Source organism: Ranitomeya variabilis, chromosome 6 (genome assembly GCF_051348905.1).
Source record: "Ranitomeya variabilis isolate aRanVar5 chromosome 6, aRanVar5.hap1, whole genome shotgun sequence".
NCBI lineage: Eukaryota > Metazoa > Chordata > Amphibia > Anura > Dendrobatidae > Ranitomeya > Ranitomeya variabilis.
Window position 1 is genome coordinate 76,437,527 of NC_135237.1, and position 23,754 is coordinate 76,461,280.

Here is a 23,754-nt window from a genome sequence, read left to right on the forward strand (position 1 = left end):
GGGAGGAGGCTTCCTGGAGAGCACATGGTTTGGACCTGGTGGCCTGTGGTGTTGGACTAAGTCCTGAATAGCACCCAGACAGGCCACATGCCTCTGTGTTGGACGGTCCCAGGTGGGATGGACGTTCTGAAGACCACAGTGTGATCATGGTCCTGGACAGTCTGGGTTAAGTGCTCCTGTGAGTGGAGTCTTCTTGGAGCACCTGAGAGACTGGGGACCTGGATGATCGGTGATCGGTGTTGGGGAAGCTACCGGCCTTCGGTGGCTCTGGACTGACTGATGTGTGCCAGCCAGGCAAGTTGGTGAACCCCGTAAGGCGGTTTCCCCAGGAGAGAGGACTGACAAGGAGTCAGCAGATGGAGCAGGAGCTCCCATAAGGTACCTCCATAAACTGTCGGTGCTTGTAACATGAACTGTGTGGTAACCCATGGCAACTGGTCAGTGAGGACCAGCGTGTTTAGTTGCCACAGAATAAGGGCCTGAAACTTGAAGTGATGACCTGGTTCAGTATGTAAATGGACTGCTCATGGTATGGTTTATGAGGCATAATAAACCGTATGGACTGTTTTGTTTTAAAAACCCATGCCCGTGTGCTGAATATCGCGGCCAAGCGAGTGTCCCCCAACACACTCAGTAGGAATAGTCTTACATTTGGTGCTCGAAGCGGGCAACGATCCAGCACGCACACGTGGGAGTTAATTGCTGTAACTCGGCGGGGTTACGAAGATTGCGTCTGGCTGTAACTCGGCGGGGTTACGAAGCTGACAAGCGTCTGGCTGTAACTCGGCGGGGTTACGAAGGGGACAAGCAGCGTCCTGTGGATTGGCGGGTCCACGAAGTCGGCGGTAGAGCCTTGTGAGGCGTAGCTGCAAGTTCCAGCAAGAGGTTCCACAGCAGATGGAGCTGCAGTGGCTTGTGGTTGGCAGCCGGAGGTGCCGGTTGTATGTGACTGCAGCGGGAGCTGTGGCAGTACCAGCAGGAGCTGGTGAAGTGACATATAAAAGAAAAAAAAAAAAATTTAAATTTTTTTTTCTCTCCCTTTTCCACCAAGTTGTGCTGACTCTTAAAGGGCCAGTACAAGCCCAGAGACAAAGGGGTGTACTGTGCGAACTGGGGCCTGAGTGCCGTGGGGAAGTCCACGGGGTGTATCCCAGGGTGGGGAGTGTCCCTAATAGTGAGCGGTGACCCCAAATGGAGATGGTTGCCCAAAAGGGGGCGGAGTCCCAGAAAGGGGCGGTAACCCGAACAGGGGTAATGGCCCAAAAAGGGGTGGAATCCTGAAGGGGGGCTGAATCCCGAACAGGGGTGATGTCAAGAAGCAGAGCACTTGTCCAAAAAGGGGGTGGAGCCAAAAAAGGGGTGGCAATCAGTGAGGAGTCACGACTGTGTTCTTTTTGGCTGGATGGAGAGTGTGTGCGGGCGTTGATAGACCCGGGGAGAGAAGCGTCTTTGCTGAGAACCCTTCCAGGAAATTCTGTGTCACCTGGGGACACTAAATATCTCCAGGTAGCCACTATCTACATTGTCGCAGCGGAGGTTTCCACATACCATGAGGTGGCTGTAGTCCCGAACTTGCCGTGTCCTATGGTAATAGGGCAAGATTTGGAAGCACTGTGGGAAAAGGGTGAAGTGTTTGTGGATATAATGTGGATGGGAGGTAGTAATGTTGAGAAGGCGCCCCCTAGAGTTGACAGTCCTAAGGTAGGCCTGACCAAGGGAAAAGGCGCGTCTGCCCAACTAACTAACCTGACGTCACCTGAAGTGTGCTACAATACGACTGGTAGTGGTCTGGTGGATAAAACAAGTGGAGCTGACACCCAGACAGAGAGTGACTTGCGGGGTCATCATACTGTGGGGAGTGACACAGACTCTGGGGGTGACTGTGACAAGTCATGGCCAGTAACAAGCGCATGTGCCATGGTGACAGGTGGAGGACGGGGTCCAGGACCTGTGGTGACAGGTGGAGGACGGGGTCCAGGACCTGTGGTGACAGGTGGAGGATGGGGTCCAGGACCTGTGGTGACGGGTGGAGGACGGGGTCCAGGACCTGTGGTGACGGTTGGTGGTGACTCCCATTCAGACGGTGATGCCAGTGGGAAAGAGTGCAATAAGGTTGACTCAGGTACAAATGGCAAGTCTTCCTCCCGTCACCGGAGAGGCAAAGGGGCTGAACCAATTGCACCATGTGAAGAATTGACGGAAGATGCTGAGGACCTGGCGGGTATGAAGTACTCTGAAGTCCCAGGGAAAAGGGACGAACCTAATGATGTCACCGCTGAGACCCAAGAGAGGGCCGACCCTGACAGTGCAGAGTCTGAGGGTGCAGAAGTGGAGGAGGCCACCAAGGAAGTGGTGCCTGAAGTAAATACCTCCTCAAGTGATGGATGTTCCACCAATCCAGAGGATGGGAAAAGCGAGATAGAATTGATTAAAGAGACGGTGAAAGACCATGTTGAACGAGAAAGGGTCCTGAGACAAGCGGCTGAGCACAGGGTGGATGAGCTGGAGAAGGAAGTCTCTGAGCTCAGAGGTCACCTGTTCACTTGGCAAAGTATCTATAAGACCCTAAAGGAAGACATTGTAGTGCTCAGAAAAGCACTAAAAGGCCCTCTACAAGAGAAAGAGGTGGTGGTCGCAGACTTCCCGTGCCAGTACCAGAGTGGTAACGAGGTGAAGCTGCTAATGCCCATCTTGACCAGGGGTCTGGAAGAGGGTAAAGCTGAAGAGGAGTTGGAGCTAAAAGCAGAACAAGATAGTCACCCGGTTGTGACAGGTGTCTGGATGGAAAGGTCCATGGCAAAGCAGGAGCCGTCCGTTCCTGAAGAAAGTGAGACTCCGCTCTTCAAGTGCGTGATAGATGTACCCGAAGAGGCGCAAGATGCATGTACCAGTGAGGGTATGCATGAGGCCTTTAAAAAGGCAGTAGAAGCGTGTAGTGTGCACTGGGCACTGGAGACCAAACAGTTGGTGGTACTGTCTACTAAGGAAGTCACAATGAAGAGGGTGGCTGTCCTGAGGGACATGCACCTACAGTGCCTCCGCACGAATCAGATGATCCTGTTGAGGAATAGTGAGGCCACTCGTTGTTTGGAGCAAGCCAGGAAAGCTCAAAGTCGTCTGGGCTTGGTAGAGGACACAGTCCAAGTGCCCAGAGCTCTGGTAGCGAAGCTCATTGGCAGATTTGGGAAAGTGATGCAGGAGATGTTGGATAAATCCAGTGTGAAGAGACTAAGGATTCCGGCTGATGACGAGGCCCAGGTGGGTGAAGATGGGATGGTGTCATTCCTGGTTGTCGGGTCCAAGGAGAGTCTAGGGAATATCCGGATGCTCCTGAGGTATCGCATGGCATACCTGAGAGAAGTAGAGCACCTAAGACTGTACAGACGGCAAGTCAATAAACAGCTGCAGAACCTAAGGTGGCGGCCACCTTCTTCCCAAGGAAAAGGAAACAAAAGGGACCCTCCGAAGAATGGAATGGCTGACCACCAAGGATGTTCAGAGAGACAAAGTGGTCGAATATCTGAAAGTGGCAGTTCTACTCACTGTACAAAGCTAAGGAGCATGAACAGTAGTAGACGTAGTGATGGAGGGTCAGACTCTGGTCAGTTGCTAGTCTCGACTGTAAGTGGGACTAATGACCGCACCAACCGTGGGTGGCGACCCTGGAGAGAAAGGTCGAGTAAAGAGACAAACTTGACTAAAGGTTTGGTGACACAGACAGACTGTGACTTAAGGGCCAAAGCTCAAGGCCTACATGTTGACCGCTGGGGGCGGGGTAAACTCAACAACTGGATGGTTGTGTGTGATGCTCAAAACCGACTGAGACGGTTCTCTCGACTGGTAGGGCAAGGTAACGTGCGTGACATATCTCGTGACCCCACGTGTATGACAGGTGTTCAACCCCACAAGCTTGAACAGAGGGGGGGATATGTGATGCAGTGACCCCTGTAACAGTTAGGGGTCGCTGCATGGTCTCCCCGGTATGTGCACGGAGTCGTATTGAGGCCGTGAGAATCGACCTGCAGTGATGTCAGGATCACGTGACCAGCCCAGGTGATCCATTACTGTGGGTGTGCTTACGGGTACATAATGTGGCCAGGGTGTGGGTCACATGGTTCCTGTGTGGTTCCAGTGTTTGGATCTGAATGGTCCAAGTGCAAGGTCCTGGAAGCCTGTGTTGGAAGACCTGGGAGGAGGCTTCCTGGAGAGCACATGGTTTGGACCTGGTGGCCTGTGGTGTTGGACTAAGTCCTGAATAGCACCCAGACAGGCCACATGCCTCTGTGTTGGACGGTCCCAGGTGGGATGGACGTTCTGAAGACCACAGTGTGATCATGGTCCTGGACAGTCTGGGTTAAGTGCTCCTGTGAGTGGAGTCTTCTTGGAGCACCTGAGAGACTGGGGACCTGGATGATCGGTGATCGGTGTTGGGGAAGCTACCGGCCTTCGGTGGCTCTGGACTGACTGATGTGTGCCAGCCAGGCAAGTTGGTGAACCCCGTAAGGCGGTTTCCCCAGGAGAGAGGACTGACAAGGAGTCAGCAGATGGAGCAGGAGCTCCCATAAGGTACCTCCATAAACTGTCGGTGCTTGTAACATGAACTGTGTGGTAACCCATGGCAACTGGTCAGTGAGGACCAGCGTGTTTAGTTGCCACAGAATAAGGGCCTGAAACTTGAAGTGAAGTGATATCGCGGCCAAGCGAGTGTCCCCCAACACACTCAGTAGGAATAGTCTTACACTACTCTAAATCATTTGTGCTAAAACTGTAAACACAGTGGCATATCAGCTTATCGGCTGCATATCAGGCGCTAAAGATGTGAGGCGGGGATTCAAGTTTTACATAGAGCACTGCCCGTTGCTCACCGAGTAACGAGCACACCCGAGCACCATGATACTCGAGTCATAACCGAGTATTATCGAGCACGTTTGCTCATCCCTAAAGATGACCAATCCATGACTACTATCAATATATCATCAAATTATTATTGTGGTGCATCTTCTTAGGCCATGGATCCATGTCCTGCCCTGTGTGAATTTGGCATTCCTGAATTTATTGTTTTGGGCATCCAGATGATGAGATTCATGTCTTCTCCCTGATCATCTTGCGCCTTGCCAATCCTTTCATCTTCTTCCTTTCCAATCCTGAGTGTTGTTCTTCTGGCATCCTGTCTTGAGATTCCTGCCTTCCTCCGGCATTCTGCATCTTGCTCTAACAGCTACACCCTGAGACTTCTGTCATGTTCCTGGTTTTCTGAGTCTTGTTCTTGTAACATTTTAGCCCTTTGCATCCTGCCCCTGTTGGTATTACAATATCATGTTTCTCTTTTGCTGACCGTTGGCCTCCACTTAAACCTCCCATCTGGTTTTGTGGTTTTGTACTTTATTGCCCACTTATTGTTTGCTGTGAGACACTTGATTGCTTTTTATCCATTTTTGGTCTAATTGCTAAGACTTAGTTCAGATGAGTGAATGAAAAATTGTTCACCTTTGATCCCGAAAAAATGGATAATAATAATAATACATATTGTTATCTATAGTCCATTCTTATGGCATCGATGTATCACCATACACTTGATTTTTACATCCATTTGACATCCGAATGGAATGGGATCTACTTTTATACATCAACAAGTAAAAAAGATCAGGGTTTTCTTTTTTTGCACCCATAGATTGCTGTAATCTTTTTCACAACCTCAGACCATGTGAAGAAAAATCCGCTCATCATTATTAACCCAATTTAATAACATTGGTCTGTGTGCAATCTGATTTTAACGGACAGCACACGTATATAAAATGTGTTCGTCTGAATCTAGGCTAATAATAATTTTATGTATCCCAACCTAAGAAAATCTTTATTGCAGATGCAGATATGTTTATGTGTTGAAAAATGGAATATGCACTTAGAACGTTTGTCTACTACTTAATAATCCCTTTTGAATGTCCCCAGGATGTTGGAAAATTACAAAAAAAAAACCACTCACCTCCCAAACTGGCCGTGCTCCTCCACACTCAGCAATGTGTACCCTGGCATCAACATACAGCGGGAGTGTCACTTATTTATGCATAAAATCTACAGTTATTAATTGCAATTTTCACGTAATGTTTCCATTCAATGTTGATGCCAGAACACTGCGGGGGACATAGTGCAGAGTACAGAGGAGTGGAGAATTGGGGTCAATCTGGTAGGTACTGTATCTATATTTTTTTGTTTTTACACCACCCCGGGGCCATTCAAAGGGGTTTTTAGGTTGTGGACAATATCTTTAAGTTGCCCCGCCCCATTGCTATCAGGTCATCCAATATAACAAATTGAGAAATATTCTGTCTCTGAAAACAAACTGAGCAGAAGAGCTGTTTAAATTCGTAACCATGTATTGGATTTTTAAGGCTGAGCAGATGCACCGATACCACCAGGAACAATGTTAAAAATGAATTACTCACCATGTTGACTCACCATAGAGCATTGTATGGACAATTCATGAGACTTAAGACAGTAAAAATGTATTCTCTGAAAAACTGAATAAGGGTACGTTCCCACGGTCAGTAAACGCTGCAGGTTAGATGCTGCATACCTCCGCAGTGTCCAACCCACAGCATCCAGATGTTACAGCATAGTGGATGGGATTTCAAGAAATCCCATCTCCACTATGTGTGCACCGGCACTTGCAGCTTTCCTATGGAGACGGACATGCAGAATGTCTTTGCAGACCAAAGAATGTCAATTTATCCTGTGGACACACGAGTCTCCGCTAGATAAATATCACCCGTACAATGTATTGGATGCTGTGATTCTGCATGGTTCAATGAACATATGCGAATCCGGCAGCGCTTTGGACATAGCGGACATGTGCTGCTGCCAATTACTGACCATGTGCACCAGGCCTAATGCATTTCCAACTTGCTATCTGGAGCAGTGGGGAATTGAATAGGAAAGCAATAAGAATAACTTTTTAGTATTTCATAAAATTTTTTGCGCTCATTGCATTTTCGAGAACTGGGTGTTTTCAGCTCTTTGTTTTCTTTTTCATGATGAACATGCCCAAATACTTACCATGAACCACTACTTTGAGAATTTATACAGATTGGCTCTTTTCTAGATACCTTGTTTTCCCCAATTTTTCTGTAACTTGATTGTTCCACTTGTCACATGATCTCTGGCTGAGAATCTACTGACTTCCTGTGATGTCATGTCAGATTCTTCCTGAGTTTCAGGCTCGCAATAACTTAACTTTTCATGCATTGTACGTGGGCAGGACTCCATTCACCAGAGCTCTGAATCCTTCCGTCCTTTTACAGTGGAATATGTGTAGTCAGTGAGGGTGGGTAAGAGATGAACTTTATTGCCAGGGCTGGTGCTCTGGAGCTTAGTGTTCATTCTGTTCACTGTAACAGTAACTCGCCTGTTCTGTGCAGGAGATCATGCTGAGGCTGCGTGATAGTAGCAAGATTTAGCTGGAAGTGACATGGAAGAGGTGTAGGTGCAGGGGATTGCTCTCTGCTGGCTTGCAGGAGAGCACAAGGCTCAATTGGAAGTGTAGTTAGAAGCAAAGTAATCTAAACAGTAATTAATGGCTGTGAGCAACAGAGCTGGTGAAGGGATTGAAAGTGAAGCAAAAAGGCATAAAACATAAACATTTGTAGAAAACTTCTATAGGGATCTTTTAGGGCATTAGGCATTTATGACAAAACAGTAACTGAGTTAGGTGAGTGGATAATCTCTTTAAAGAGTTTGGTATCAGAAAAAATGACTGACCTGCACAAAATCCTGATATTAAAAATATTTAATATGCAATATATTATTTTAATGCTAGAATAAAACAAAAAAATACTATCACACTGTTTATGAGATTATTGTTTTCCTCTATGGCTTAGATGAAATTCTGAACATGTATGGTATCATGCTGTCTTGCTTTGCCTAGCAAAACAGAAGTGTGCGAAGTGTGAATTATTATTCTATTACTAAACAGCATTCCATTGCAAAGGCCAGAAGAAGGGTCAAACGTAGAGCTGACTTTTATCTGCCGCCTATGAGATATGCCTGCGAGTCTGCGACCATATGTTTTCAACATTCATCTAATTAAATATGGTCCTAACAATGTAAAAGGTCACTACCATGTGCACCATGCAACACACATGTAAGAGTTCATTCCAAACGTGAATCTGAGAAAGATTCATAGATGTGAAGTAAACAGCTGCTGTGAAGAAGAATTCACTGCACTTGTCAACTGTCAGCTTGTGTCTAATTTAGGTTTCTCAGATGTCTACGACAAAAAAGACTTGAAATTTAGGATACAATTTTATTTAGCCACAGTTATCGTCCATCTTCCTATAACATGGCTCTGTCTGATGTCACCAAGCAGCATTAAATAGAGTTTCCATGAACAGGCTTTGCACTGCCTACTCCAATTATAGTTCCCAAAGGATTCCTGACCTCTATCCTTTAACCCCTATATGTGGACTTAAGTAGGAACAAGGGATCAGACTTAACTGTTGAGTCATTGAAGTAGCTGCTTGTGGAAGAACTGTCTGGCAGGAGTGGTCACCAGGAGGCATGACAGGGACAAAGTCATTATGCAGAAGAATGTTCAGTAAATGAGCAAGAGTCTGAATCAGGAATATTTACTAGAATCACAGGAGCTGAAAAAAGGAATTAACCAGAGCTAGTAAAAACTATAACTGCCAGCCAGGGGTTACTGATGGAGGTTTAAATAAGAAGACACTAAAAAGACTAATTGCATGAGACTAATGAGCTCACTGAAGAGAGACAATAACATTGTCTAGCAAAAACAAGGGTTCAAAATAAACCGTTCTGCCAGTGCCATGCCACCTACTGTACTGACAAGTGCAGAGATAGCAACAGTGAGTCCAATATGTTACACCTCTATTCACTTTCCTCCAAGTTATAGTTTTCTTGGCTTACCAGTTGTGATGATCTGAGGAATGATCCTAATTAGCTCTCATTTTCCACAAAAGTGGCACAAGGAAGCAGGGTTCAGTATGACTACCTAAAATTGTAAAGTGGACATTAAAAGAAAAATTGCTGGTCATATTTAACTGAGATCTCAATTCTCATTTACCACAAATTCAATAAATGTAAAGAAGATAGAAGACCAAAAGTATCCACAATTACATTTGAGGTTTGATTGTGTACGTCCAGCTTGGTTGTTTGGAATGACAGATTTCAAGCATTCAGTGTTTCTATTTTATGACATGAAGTTGGTGTCAGCAGCCAAGGCATTAGTGTGTGGAAGACTTGATGTGACATGTTAGGGTATGTTTTATATGTGGATTTTTAAGTGAAAAAATATTTTTGGCTCACATACATAAACTCCATGTGAACAGACCCTTAGATTTTTTTCAAGGCCTTGCATCTCACAGTGTTTGAGAAAATTTGAGCCAAATGAAAGGTGTTACCCCGTTAACAGAAGCCCAGCAAGATCAATGTTTTTGTCCAGAAAATCAACCTTTACAGACCATCCAGCATCCAACTCTCTAAAATCTCTGGAGTACGAAAGGATTTAGTATTAATACAGCTATACGATTTCTAAAGACAAACCTTTGCTATGTTGAAAGCAACTGAACTCATCAGTACAACCCATTCAATTTATGGTCGAAAGCATACTACATATCCAACTAGTCACTTCCACAAATTCCTGCCTTTTTGGAATTATCTCATTCAAACGTGAGTGTTGTTATGAGGAGCAACCATAGATTACCTTCAAAACAGTATGCCATCCAAAGCATTGTGGCTTCTGGAGGCAACATACATATAACAACTCATTGTCAGGAGCGTCATAAATTGACTTTCCATGACTGAGCAGATGGGTAATGTATAGAAAACAGCAACTGACAGCACATCAGATGATCAGGATGCACGCTCAAAAATCCATTGACCCAATTGGATAAGTACTCACAAATAAAGAAAAGCGAGCAGCATCCAGTCCAGGTGACAAAAGTAAAGCTTCTTTATTCTGCCATCAAAGTCATACAACGTTTCGACCAAGCATGGTCTTTGTCAAGTATTACTTACTTGACAAAGACCATGCTTGGTCAAAACGTTGTATGACTTTGATGGCAGAATAAAGAAGCTTTACTTTTTTCACCTGAACTGGATGCTGCTCGCTTTTCTTTATTTGTGAGCAGATGGGTAAGTCTGAAGGAGGAGGACCATAGTGGTTTACTCCTCCTCTGTCTTCAGGTATGTTGTTATTGAAGACTAGCATTTTAGTGATTGACTAGGTCCTGAACATTCAGAAATAATCTACAAAAAGTTTCATATAGTCACTTGAGGTCGGACACCTCATAAATACAAATTGGGCAACTACACAGGGCCAGTAATGTCACGACTCTGTTGTCGGGTATCCCGGGACCAGTGGCTCCTTCCCTGTCCTTGACGTTAGGGCTGCCCTAGCTCACCCTGTGCCCCGGATTACTATGGAAAAGGTTGCAACTTTTTGGTAACCATCACAGACATTATTATAGTATAGCCTTCTATGGTATATTTTATCTTCCAGGCTGGTAGTCCAAGTCTTGTCAGTTCATATTATTTGCCCATTTGACTTGCATTTGGAATCATGCTTCTGGAAAACATAAGCCACAGCCAACTACATACGAAAAGGCAAAAAATAATTATCAGATGCAAAGTAGCATATAGCCAGTGATTCTGTACCCAAACTATTCCTTAGATGCTACAGTTTAATTTTTATTTTAGCATAATATTGACAAAGCTAGAGTTTTTGGACATCTATGCATTTAAACCTTGCATGTATAAATATATTTATATATATACATGATGACAGTGTATAGCCATAAAGTCATAAATTCCCAATAAGTTATGGCACTGCTTGAGAGAACATCTGGGGTGGTTATTAAATTGACTACAAAGTACACAGCAGGCAACATACAATACAATCTCCAATGAGGGAACACGTTCTATTCCCACAATCTCATACACCCACGTTCGTTGCCTACCTTTTAACTAGACTCACTAATCATTCTGTTTACAAAGTAATCTCTAATATTTTTTTTTCAGAATTCTCCTGGTTTATTTTGTTCTAATTCTATTAAGTTTTAATTTCAATACATACAAAGCATTCATTCTTTACAGACAAAGCATTATTCAAAGCAAAACTTTTCTTACAAGAGCTTCTATCAAATATATAATGAGGCAAGACAGCTAATGTGAGTGGGGAGCATATAGAGGTGCTCAATAGTAAACTCCATTCCATGTCTATTTTTATCTTGTTAACCTCTTCACCACCATGCCAGTTTCCATTTTTTTTCCCCTTTCGTTTTTTGCTCCCCTTCTTCCCAGAGCTATAACTTTTTTTAAATTTTTTATCAATATGGCCATGTGAGGGTTTATTTTTTGGAGGTCGAATTGCAATTTTGAACGACACCATTGATTTTACCATGTAATGTACTGGAAAACGGTAAAAAAAATTCTAAGTGCGGTGAAGTTGCGAAAAAGTGCAAGATGCAATTCCACAATTGTTTTTTGTTTTTATCATGTTCTCCTAAAACTGACCTGCCATTATGATTCTCCAGGTCATTATGAGTTTGCAGATGCCAAACATGTATAGGTTCTTTTTTATTTATGTGGTGAAAAAAAATCCAAAGTTTGTTTAAAAAATAAATGGTGCAATTTTCCTAACCCATAGCGTCTCCATTTTTTGGGGATTTGTCATTATCTCAGGAAATTAGAATACTTTAAAACACCAGCTTGAAACACTGATTTTAAAATCCAATATGTTGGCCTATTGAAATGTATGTTCAGTAAATGCACTCAATACTTGATCGGGGCTCTTTTGGCATCAATTACTGCATCAATGCGGCATGTCATGGAGGCGGTCAGTCTGTGGCACTGCTGAGGGGTTATGGAAGCCCAGGTTGCTTTGATAGAAGTCTTCAGCTCCTCTGCATTGTGGGGTCTGGTGTCTCTTATCTTCCTCTTTACAATACCCCATAGATTCTCTATTGGATTAAGGTCAGGCGAGTTTGCTGCCAATCAAGCACAGTGATACTGTTGTTTTTAAACCAGGTATTGATACTTTTGGCAGTGTGGATAGGTGCCAAGTCCTGCTGGAGAATGAAATTTCCAACTCAAAAAATCTTGTCGGCAGAGGGAAGTATGAAGTGCTCTAAAATTCCTGGTAGACGGCTGCGCTGACTTTGGTCTTGATAAAACACAGCGGACCTACACCAGCAGATTACATGGCTCACCAAACCATCACTGATTGTGGAAACAATCAGCAATGATCCAGGGGAGGTTTTATCTATATTGGGTGAATCGAATGTCATAATTTTCTAATTTGCATGTAAGTTCGTATTTTGGGAAATTTGACTCAAACTTGATACACTGGAAATGAATACTCTAATTTCTACTGGATACCTTGCAAACATGTGCAGCAGCACAATACAACAAAGTTGTCTGTAAAAGACTTGTAATGTTACATTTCAACTGCAGTGGATTAAATGAAAAAAACTGGTTTAGTTTTAAAAAAGGGTTGTCTTTTATCTTTATACCTGCCAATGATAAGAAATTAACTCCGTTAAATTTGTATCAGTCTATAAAGCAAAGTATGCTACAGAAAACAGGAAATACCAGATTAACCAGTGTAAAAACTGGAATATTTCAGGATATTTTGTTTTAAATTCACATAAAAAACCAGCAAAAATAAAATATCTTTAAAAAAAAGCCCTGATCTGATTATTATTCTTTTCTTAAATTATACATCCTCTTTAAAGGGACTCTGGCACCTGAATTTGGAGGGAACAATTTTCAGCTATAGGGGCGGGGTTTTCGGGTGTTTGATTCACCCTTTCCTTACCCGCTGGCTGCATGCTGGCTGCAATATTGGATTGAAGTTCATTCTCTGTCCTCCATAGTACACGCCTGCGTAAGGCAAGATTGAATCAAACACCCGAAAACCCCGCCCCTATGGCTGAAGATTGTTCCCTCCAAATTCAGGTGACAGAGTCCCTTTAAGTAAACATCACTGTATACTGTTATGTCATACGTCTTGCATCTCCCTTTGATGCAGGCGCTGAGCCTTGATGTTTTCCAGCATGTGACAGCTGATTTTATCAGCTGACATGTGCATCTAATAGCTGTGGGTGGAATCGCGATCCACCCACAGCTGTTAACATGTTAAAGTTGAAGGAAGCTACAGGTGCATCTCACAAATTTAGAATGTCATCAAAAAGTTAATTTATTTAGTTCTTCAATACAAAAAGTGAAACTCATTATATAGAGTTATTACAGAGTGATCTATTTCCAGTGTTAAGTGTTTATTTGTGTTAATGTTGATGATTATGGCTTACAGCCAATGATTGTGACACCTGTAGGATTATCATACCTTGTACAATGATGGTCATTCAGGGATCATCGTCCCAGTTGGCAGTGTTCAGATATGGGGATGAATGCTGCTGATTTTGGAAAAACAGCACACTTTCTTCACAACCCTTTAAAGGTATTTGAATTATTGCTGCTACTTATCATTTAATTAAATGACTTAAAAGTGATTGTGGCTACAAAACCCCCAAAACAAGGTAAGTTAATGGAATTGCTGTGAGCTCATATGGGTCTGAATATTTTATGTCCTAGGAAACTTAGGAACACTGAAAATAAGCTCCTGAAGAACACCAATCCAATCTCAGATAAGTTACTTCAATTGCATGCAGTTACGGAAACATTTAATTGGTTATTGAATTTCTTCTCGTATGCTCCACTGGACTTCCCTTGAGTTGGCATTGATAGCCCCTTGTACCTTTAGTGGTCTCTTATGGGCAACAAGCCCTTCTCTACGGTAAATTTTAAAGTGGTCTTCTTTCACCTTACATTTTATACAACTCTTGAGTTCAGTCCACTTCAAATTTAAACTGCAAACTTTGACATCACCCTGCACAATCCAATGTTTCCCTGAGTTTAGAGCCTAGATCATTCCATTGGTGTAAAGCCACCTCATTTCTTAGGCTACACTATTTCTGTTCAGGCTCCACTGCATTGTTTTACCACTTGAGATTTTCCAAGATAAATGATCTCTCCCTCATTTATCCCAAATTTACAATTTTATAAAATCTCTACCCAGAATTGTTGAATCCCTTCACAATTAAATTTTATTACTCTACTCAATTTTTACTCACAAATTAAAGTAGCAATATCAGAACAATGGGGAACTTATATGGGTTACATAAAATCTCTTGAGCAATGGTAAAATTATCCAAACCTCCTCCACAGACTATACCAAAGGTCTACAACAGATATGTCAAGGGCTGCTATTCTATAGGCAACTCTTTGAGTATACAGGTCCTTCTCAAATAATTAGCATATAGTGTTAAATTTCATTATTTACCATAATGTAATGATTACAATTAAACTTTCATATATTATAGATTCATTATCCACCAACTGAAATTTTTCAGGTCTTTTATTGTTTTAATACTGATGATTTTGGCATACAACTCCTGATAACCCAAAAAACCTGTCTCAATAAATTAGCATATTTCACCCGTCCAATTAAATAAAAGTGTTTTTTAATAACAAACAAAAAAACCATCAAATAATAATGTTCAGTTATTCACTCAATACTTGGTCGGGAATCCTTTGGCAGAAATGACTGCTTCAATGCAGCGTGGCATGGAGGCAATCAGCCTGTGACACTGCTGAGATGTTATGGAGGCCCAGGATGCTTCAATAGCGGCCTTAAGCTCATCCAGAGTGTTGGGTCTTGCGTCTCTCAACTTTCTCTTCACAATATCCCACAGATTCTCTATGGGGTTCAGGTCAGGAGAGTTGGCAGGCCAATTGAGCACAGTAATACCATGGTCAGTAAACCATTTACCAGTGGTTTTGGCACTGTGAGCAGGTGCCAGGTCGTGCTGAAAAATGAAATCTTCATCTCCATAAAGCATTTCAGCCGATGGAAGCATGAAGTGCTCCAAAATCTCCTGATAGCTAGCTGCATTGACCCTGCCCTTGATGAAACACAGTGGACCAACACCAGCAGCTGACATGGCACCCCACACCATCACTGACTGTGGGTACTTGACACTGGACTTCAGGCATTTTGGCATTTCCTTCTCCCCAGTCTTCCTCCAGACTCTGGCACCTTGATTTCCGAATGACATGCAAAATTTGCTTTCATCAGAAAAAAGTACTTGGGACCACTTAGCAACAGTCCAGTGCTGCTTCTCTGTAGCCCAGGTCAGGCGCTTCTGCCGCTGTTTATGGTTCAAAAGTGGCTTTACCTGGGGAATGCGGCACCTGTAGCCCATTTCCTGCACACGCCTGTGCACGGTGGCTCTGGATGTTTCCACACCAGACTCAGTCCACTGCTTCCTCAGGTTCCCCAAGGTCTGGAATCGGTCCTTCTCCACAATCTTTCTCAGGGTCCGGTCACCTCTTCTCGTTGTACAGCGTTTTCTGCCACATTGTTTCCTTCCAACAGACTTACCATTGAGGTGCCTTGATACAGCACTCTGGGAACAGCCTATTTGTTGAGAAATTTCTTTCTGGGTCTTACCCTCTTGCTTGAGGGTGTCAATGATGGCCTTCTTGACATCTGTCAGGTCGCTAGTCTTACCCATGATGGGGGTTTTGAGTAATGAACCAGGCAGGGAGTTTTTAAAAGCCTCAGGTATCTTTTGCATGTGTTTAGAGTTAATTAGTTGATTCAGAAGATTAGGGTAATAGGTCGTTTAGAGAACCTTTTCTTGATATGCTAATTTATTGAGACAGGTTTTTTGGGTTATCAGGAGTTGTATGCCAAAATCATCAGTATTAAAACAATAAAAGACCTGACAAATTTCAGTTGGTGGATAATGAATCTATAATATATGAAAGTTTAATTGTAATCATTACATTATGGTAAATAATGAAATTTAACACTATATGCTAATTTTTTGAGAAGGACCTGTATAGTGAACCTGCCTGCTAGTAAAAGAACTTTGGAGTAGATGCTTCAACATAAATTCTCAACAAAAACCTAAAACTATCACCAAGAATCATGTTTCTGAGTGATGCACCCTGGAAGGATGAAGCTTCCTACTGCACATGCTCATGTGCACCTGTCCTAACATTCTAGGGCACATTTCTGCTAGTATAACAAGGTGGCAGACATTTTAATTACATAGTGATTAACTTCTTTCAGAAAACAATTGCCTTTTGCTATTTAAATATATTTAAGAATCTTGTTATAATGACATTTCCTCTAGACATTTTCTTTCTATTCCTTTAGATGCCATTTAAGGATAGAATTATATATGATATATGAATTCATTGAAGCAATCAATCAAACAAGATGCTAAAGATGATTGAATGTTAAGTTTTTGAAATTTAAATTTTATCCAAAATTTGATTTGCAGTGAATTATAAAACTGCAAAGCCTCCAATTGCTGTGAAAAACCATGTCTCCTGGGACTGTATCCATCACCTTTTAAGCTCTTTAACACAAACATAGCCTTCGTAATTTTCAGTGATCTCACTAGAGAAACAGTTGGTAACAGGTAACTAACAGCCCATTTAATAACTGCACACTGACAGACTTTTCATCTTTATTAATTAACTTATCACTTGTTTATTTGGGATCAGACAAACCATTCTGTGCAGAATACTGACTAAAACTGATGGCGTCACTGACAGAGGTAACATCATATTCCAGTCACTGAAATGAGTGGATGCCAAATATTATATATAATGCCCTCTGCTGCCTAAGAATAAATGTGGCATGTACAGTTGTGAAAATGAACTAGTAAAACAGCTGTGCAAAAACAGACATGAACAGTTACATTTTTTCTAATTTGTTTTTACAAAATTCTATTTACTACCTATAAATTACATGATAACAAATGCTATGCAGGCAAACATTCAAAAAATCAGCAAGTGCAACAGGGTGCTGTATTAGTGTGGCTAATGTAGAAATAAAATTTCACTGGTAAAACAGATGTGCAAAGATAGATTGTGACATGCACACTTTGTGAAGTTAAATGTCTGGATTCTGGGGAACTTTGACTTGTATTTAAAATAAGAAACCAAAACCATTATTTTAACTTTGCAAAAGGAATTAATTACACAATAAAAGCAAAAACTCAGTTTAGGACTTGCGGACACTGTTTCTGACCTCCATCGTACACTGATTTCATATTTTTTATTCTGTAAAAATATTGTGCTGATTTGCTGCTGCTTTTTAGTGCATTACTGTCTGGATTATTTGCCCAATAGTTTATGGTTTTCTATTCCTGTCTCTATTGCATTCTCATTACAGAGAACCCTCAATTTATCTCTATGACATACTTTTAAAAGGCCTAATCTACCCTCCTATTCCTAGTCTCCTTGTTCATCCATTTTACTCAATGTTTATTTAGTTATTTCTCCCTGACTTACTTCATTTCCTCTATACATCTCTTTTCTTTTTGCATTTTCTTTGACGCCTTAGTAGGGATTGTTGAGGTTGACACACTGTATTGCAGAACACTTTTCTTCTTGAATAACAAATAGCGATGAGCGAATATACTCATTACTGGAGATTTCTCGAGCATGCTCTGGTGACCTCTGAGTATTTTTTAGTGCTTGGAGATTTAGTTTTTCTTGCCGCAGCTGAATGATTTACATCTGTTAGCCAGCATAAGTACATGTGGGGATTCCCTAGCAACCAGGCAACCCGCACATGTACTTATGCTGGCTAACAGATGTAAATCATTCAGCTGCGGCAAGAAAAACTAAATCTCCGAGCACTAAAAAATACCCGGAAGACACCCGAGCGTGCTCGAGAAATCTCCAGTAACGAGTATATTCACTCATCACTAATAACAAACTTTAAAACTTTATAAACAAAATTTGTTCTTGTATACTATATTTTAGTGTAAGCATTTGTAAGACAAATAGCACATATACATGTCGATATCACACAAACAATAGCACAAGTGGTACACAATGCTGGGTCAATAGCAACACTTATTCAGCATAAAAGCTGCTAAAGTGGATGAACAATGAGAAAACAATCCCATGATAGGTAAAGACCTACAAAAGCCATACATATAGACAAAGACTTGTGAATTAGTATAATGGCTGACCAATGTGCGTATAGATTCTTTCACCGAGTCATTGATTTGTATATTTTTTTAAATTGTTTTATGAAAGATATAATCCATGCTGATGATATCAGAATAATTATAGGTGGAGTAGATGCCTCCAACCTTATACAACAGTATGGACTTACGCCATTGGCCATACAAGCAACGTGCCCATTGATAGTTACAGGAACCATCAATAGTGGGCTTTGTTTGGTCTAATAAATGGCTATAACTGATAGATAGCCCTTCAGGTAGTATTTACTTGGTCTTACATGTCTTTTTTTTTTTTACAAAATGTTAACTGCTAGTGTCTTGTTCTTCTGTATATTGTATAATGTTTCTTGGGTGTAGGTGAGTCTGGGGGGGATCGCCTATAACTAAATAGGCTGTAGCTTAGGCTTTAACTAATAATGTTCAGAATTGCTTTGTAGTCCATTCTGAAATATCAGTCAAGTGTTATACTGTATCATTGAGGACATTATGACACAATGTACATTTGACAATAACCCATGAAAGTAAATACTATGTCTTTTATATATTAAAAAAAAATGAAATCTTCCTAAAACAGCATTTTGATGACAGATGTTCTTTCAAATTGTGGGAGCTTTGCATGTTATACTCCATTTTACACATAGCATAAAGCAGAACATGAAATATAATTGTATCATGATTGTTGGTAAATATTTTTAGGAGAAAAATGTATTTAGGAGCAGGGAAACATTTATTAACAGGTGGGTAAAAAAGAAAGAGCCATGGAGGTAAAAAAAAGAATGATCATTTTATTCAAGTATATTCAAGGTCAATACAAGAAGTTCTCCAAAGAACTTTTCCTTACATGTGCTGTGTTAATGACAGGTGGACATCACTTAAGAGCAGAAGTGAACTTTCATGTGCAACATAGAAATGGTTCTTTACAGTAAAGGGCAATGGAAAACTAGCGATAAAGATGCAATTGATAAATTCAAGAACTGTGTACATTTTCAGAACAAAACAATAATTGGATGCCAAGAAGTCACACAAACAGTCATTAAACAACTTAAAACTGTAAATGACATTGACAATGGAATTTATTGCCTCGTTCACAGAGCGGAGGAAATGGCTTTTTCACTTTGTAAAACACATAAAACAAGTATTGTCTACAGAAAAGGCGCCACACGTCCACTCCACCATGCCAAAGCCACATGCACATGGTACGTGAGTAGACATAGTCAATACAATGAGATAAAGCATATCTTCTACCATGTCGAACTTGTGCCAATTTTTGCCTAATCTGTGTGTTACGAGTGGTTCTGATATATTGATTGTTATGATTTGTTTTTTGTCATGTTTCTTAATAACTCTGATATACTCAACCACAGAGTTAGCAGTCAGCCAGCAGTCAGTGATTTTAGGGATGACTACTAGCCATTAATAGAGAAATTTTCACGATCAGCATCCATAAGTTTTATTTTCTTTCTCTTAACCAATGTTTTTGTACTACAGACCTCTGGAATCCCTAATATCATGTTTTGAGAATTTCCAAAATAAGGATTTCCCATGCAATCAGTAAAGAAACTCTCAAAACATGAAAAGTCAATACATTGTTCGAAACCATATCATCCAACAATGTGGCCATTAATGCCAACCATAGACTTGTGTTCTCCAGTTTGTGGCTGACGAGCTGAATATTGATAATGACTGTGTATATATTGATGATTAGTGGAAGACAAGAAGACATAGAGGATAACTTCATGATGAGAAAAAAAAAGCAAAGAAAGATAAAGCTATGGTGGTATCATTGCATAGACGTTCCAGGTAGAACGGTGAGATGAGAGCTCATCTATTGAAAGAAGCCCTGAGGGAGTTTGGTTTTCTAAAGAAGGTATTGAGAATTAAAGTAAAAAAAGCCATAAAAGTCAGAAAGAGATGAAAGAACCACGCAAGGGGTAAACAACTAGATATCTGAGTTGTTACATTGAACTTCATGTTACAAAAAGTAAACTTGTTCTCCATAGCAACCAGAGTCCACATTTTATTTATTTTTTCCAGTGCAGTTTATTAAATGAATCAAGGCTAAACTCTGATTGGCAACTATGGACCCCAAGACCACTATTTCTCTGAATCACTCTTGATACCAGAGACCCATTTTCCCAAATTTTTGGGATATGTGCTAAGCATTAAAAAGAACAGACAAAAAGCCCATTATAGTACAGTAAAAAAAATAATCTAAAAGAAAGAATGATTACATTTACTGAAAATTCTAAATGTTACTTTTGGACACATTCGATAATCAAGGTTTAATTGTTATTTAGTACGCACTAATTAACCCTTTTTAAAAAAGCTTTATTAGCATCCCATCCCCATGCCAAGCAATTACATGTCAGCTTGTAATAACAGTTCATATGTTTTATAACAATTTTCAGCAGCACGATCCAAGAAATGTCTTTTTTTGTTTTGTTTTTTCTTCTTTTTTTTATACTTTTGTTATTATTATTTTTTCAATATTACATCATTTAAGAGTTTATAATGCAGATCTTTAAATCCTTATCTGCTTTCCCCTTGGAAAAAAGATTTTTTTTGTTAAGTAAAAAAAATATCAAATATAAATTTATGAAAGACCATTCATGACATATACAGTAAGTGTATATATTTTTGCTACAGCAGCTTGTGATATTTGGATTTAACTTAGATGCAAGGTCATATATAACCTTTACTAAACACACTAGTATAAGACCATAAATGAATGTATACAGTCAGGCTTTTTCTGTGTTTAGAGATACATTGCATTACTCTTTTACACATTAGCATACTCATAACCACGCCACTGTTATTACTTTTCAGGGTGCATAAATTCTTGATGTAGAAATATAAAGCGACGTTGACCAAGATTGAGTCAACAGTTGTAAAGCATTCGTTCCCAGTAGTTCCTTTGAAAAGTTAATTTCATTTTATTAGCAAATAAAGTGAATATGAAGGCTGTCAGAATGGTTGTGCACTTGTACATTGTAACATTCTGTAAACAAGATCAAAAACAATGATTATACAAACGATTCTCTGTCTCTGTCTGCAAATATTTTACAATCTGTGGACTCGTCATTTTTGGAAGAGTCTTCCACTGTGATGTCACATGTGTCCCTGGTTACACTGTCGTACGAAGGTGGAAATGAAGTCGAAGACAAAGACTCAACTTTGTCCAAATGACGCCCATAACTTTCATTTAACATGTTTGCAATAAGACCTTCTTTTTCTGGGGCATCTTCTTCAATTATGTTATCGTCACATGACCTGTGACGATAAAGGAATGAGGCTTGTCTCATGGAACGGTGAAGTAAATGCCTCCTGTAGGCTCTTTGGATGATACAAGCAGACACCTCTTCTTGTTTGCGCCTTAGAGTGGTCGTAATAGGCTCATATGAAATTTTAGATGGGTTCGCCGCCATAAATTTTTCTTCCATTTGTATCTTTAGAGCGTCCATCTCTCCAGATTCTCCAAGAACTCGTTTGGTGAAAGCAAACAAAATATCCAGGCAATGAATCCTATCTCCGCTAACCATTGGCAAGTCCATTGCAATCAATTTAATTTTATTTGGTATTGGTATACGTAAGGGCTCAGAAAGTGTGTCTGCAAATGTGGAAAGGACAGAGTAATTGATGAACTGTGTTGCTTCGGGGTCAAATTTTTCCCAGACTTCATAAAACATTTCAAAGTCATCTTCACTTAGAGGCTCTGTACTTTCCTCTGTAGCCACACTGAAGTTTTCCAAGATGATGGCTATGTACATATTAACCACAATAAGAAATGATATGATAATATAACTAACAAAGAAGACAATTCCTACAGGCGGATTACCGCAGTTTCCTAGAGTTGTGCTTCCTGGATTGGGCAAATTAGGATCACAATCAGGTTCCTTGCTGTTCAATATCGGGCTGAGAAGACCATCCCATCCAGCTGACGTTGTGATTTGGAAAAGGCAGATCATACTGTTTCCAAATGTTTCAAAGTTAAACATGTCGTCAATCCCAGCCTCCTTCTTTACATATGCAAAGTTTGACATGCCAAAAATGGCATATATGAACATAACAAGGAAAAGCAAAAGACCAATATTAAAAAGAGCAGGGAGGGACATCATTAAAGCAAATAAAAGAGTCCTTATTCCTTTTGCTCCTCTGATAAGTCGGAGAACACGTCCAATGCGTGCTAATCGTATTATCCTGAACAAAGTTGGAGAAACAAAATAGTTTTTGATGATGTCTGAAAGTACAATACCTAAGAAACAACAAAAAAGGAAAAATTAGTTCATGCACACTATTAATTGATAACAATAATAATAATAATAATAATAATAAATTAACCTACTAAATAAGAGCTTGTACGTACTCATGTTGGACAAGTGTCATTTTTTTTTTTTTACAAGTGGCCTTTAATTACTTTCACTCCTGCTATCCTTGGCTTAACACAGCTACTTTGACATTCATTTTTCTGAAACTCAAAGGAGTGACCATGTAGAATTTCATGTGTCATGACCTGACATTTTCATTTGTTGTAGCAATACATTAAGACTATGTAGAGCGCATAACCCTGGAAATGTACCCAAGCATTATCTTGTTTTCTTGGTAGTGAATGATGTCACAACATGTTGTAATGGGTGTGCTGACACTTCTGGCAAATTGCTGGCAGATCGCAAAATATGAGTGCAACTAACCCCCTTAGCCCAGGAGCAAACCAAACTCGTTTACCTTACTTACAAAATTATCAAGCTGCCCTTAATGCACACAGATACGACAGGCACTTAAAAACGGTGAACAAAAACCGTGAGCACTGCTACGGGGGTGCACGGGTAGGTTCCCACACCTTAATACCGTAAAGATAAATGAACCCGGCACTCAACTTCAATGCAACTTGAACATTTATTGCGTAGTACCAAATACGTTTCGGTCTGATGTGACCTTCTTCAGTTACGTACTTAGGAGCAATTGCGTGTCGCTTGGTGAGCGGATCTCAATAGGTCTGATTGGAATCTCTGAGATATAAGTGCCCTAGTCTTGTGGTGGGCTGGGAGCTGGTTAGATCCATGCATGCATGCTGACAAGCGGTGGACACCGCGTCAAGCTCCGGATCTAACCAGCTCCCAGCCCACCACAAGAAGCACTCCTCTTCCCATCAGAGTTTTATCCTCTGCAATCATCATATTATATAGCGCTGTGTACATACAATTGCCCATTTTGCCTTTCTACCCAGATATTTCTCCTTTTTGCTCTGTGTAGAAACAGGAAGTCTTATCATCCCGATCTTCAACTTCTCCCCAGCTGCTCCTTTCTCCTCCCTGTCATAGACTTTTGCAGTGACTGATGAGTCATAGAGGGAAAACTGCCCTTGTATTTCTACAGGGTGGGCCATTTATATGGGTACATCTAAATTAAATGGGAATGGTTGGTGATATCAACTTCCTGTTTGTGGCACATTAATATATGGGAGGGGGAAAACGTTTCAGGATGGGTGGTGACCATGGCGGCCATTTCGAAGTTGGCCATTTTAGATCCAGCTTTTAGTTTTTCCAATGGGAAGAGGGTCATGTGACAGATCAAGATTATCAAGAATTTCACAAGAAAAACAATGGTGTGCTTGATTTTCACATAACTTTATTCTTTCATGAGTTACTTACAAGTTTAGGACCACTTATAAAAAGGGGTTCAAAGTGCT

At 40.8% G+C, this 23,754-nt stretch overlaps 1 protein-coding gene across 1 annotated transcript in view; it reads right to left on the reverse strand.

Moving 5' to 3' along the window:
- Positions 1-18,856: 18,856 nt before the first annotated feature.
- Positions 18,857-23,754, reverse strand: part of LOC143781813 (sodium channel protein type 5 subunit alpha-like) — a 514,560-nt gene continuing 509,662 nt past the window's right edge. The window contains exon 28 of the mRNA XM_077268674.1: positions 18,857-22,320. Coding sequence (XP_077124789.1) covers positions 21,092-22,320 — 1,229 coding nt within the window. The 3' untranslated portion in view covers positions 18,857-21,091. The remainder of the gene's footprint in view (positions 22,321-23,754) is intronic.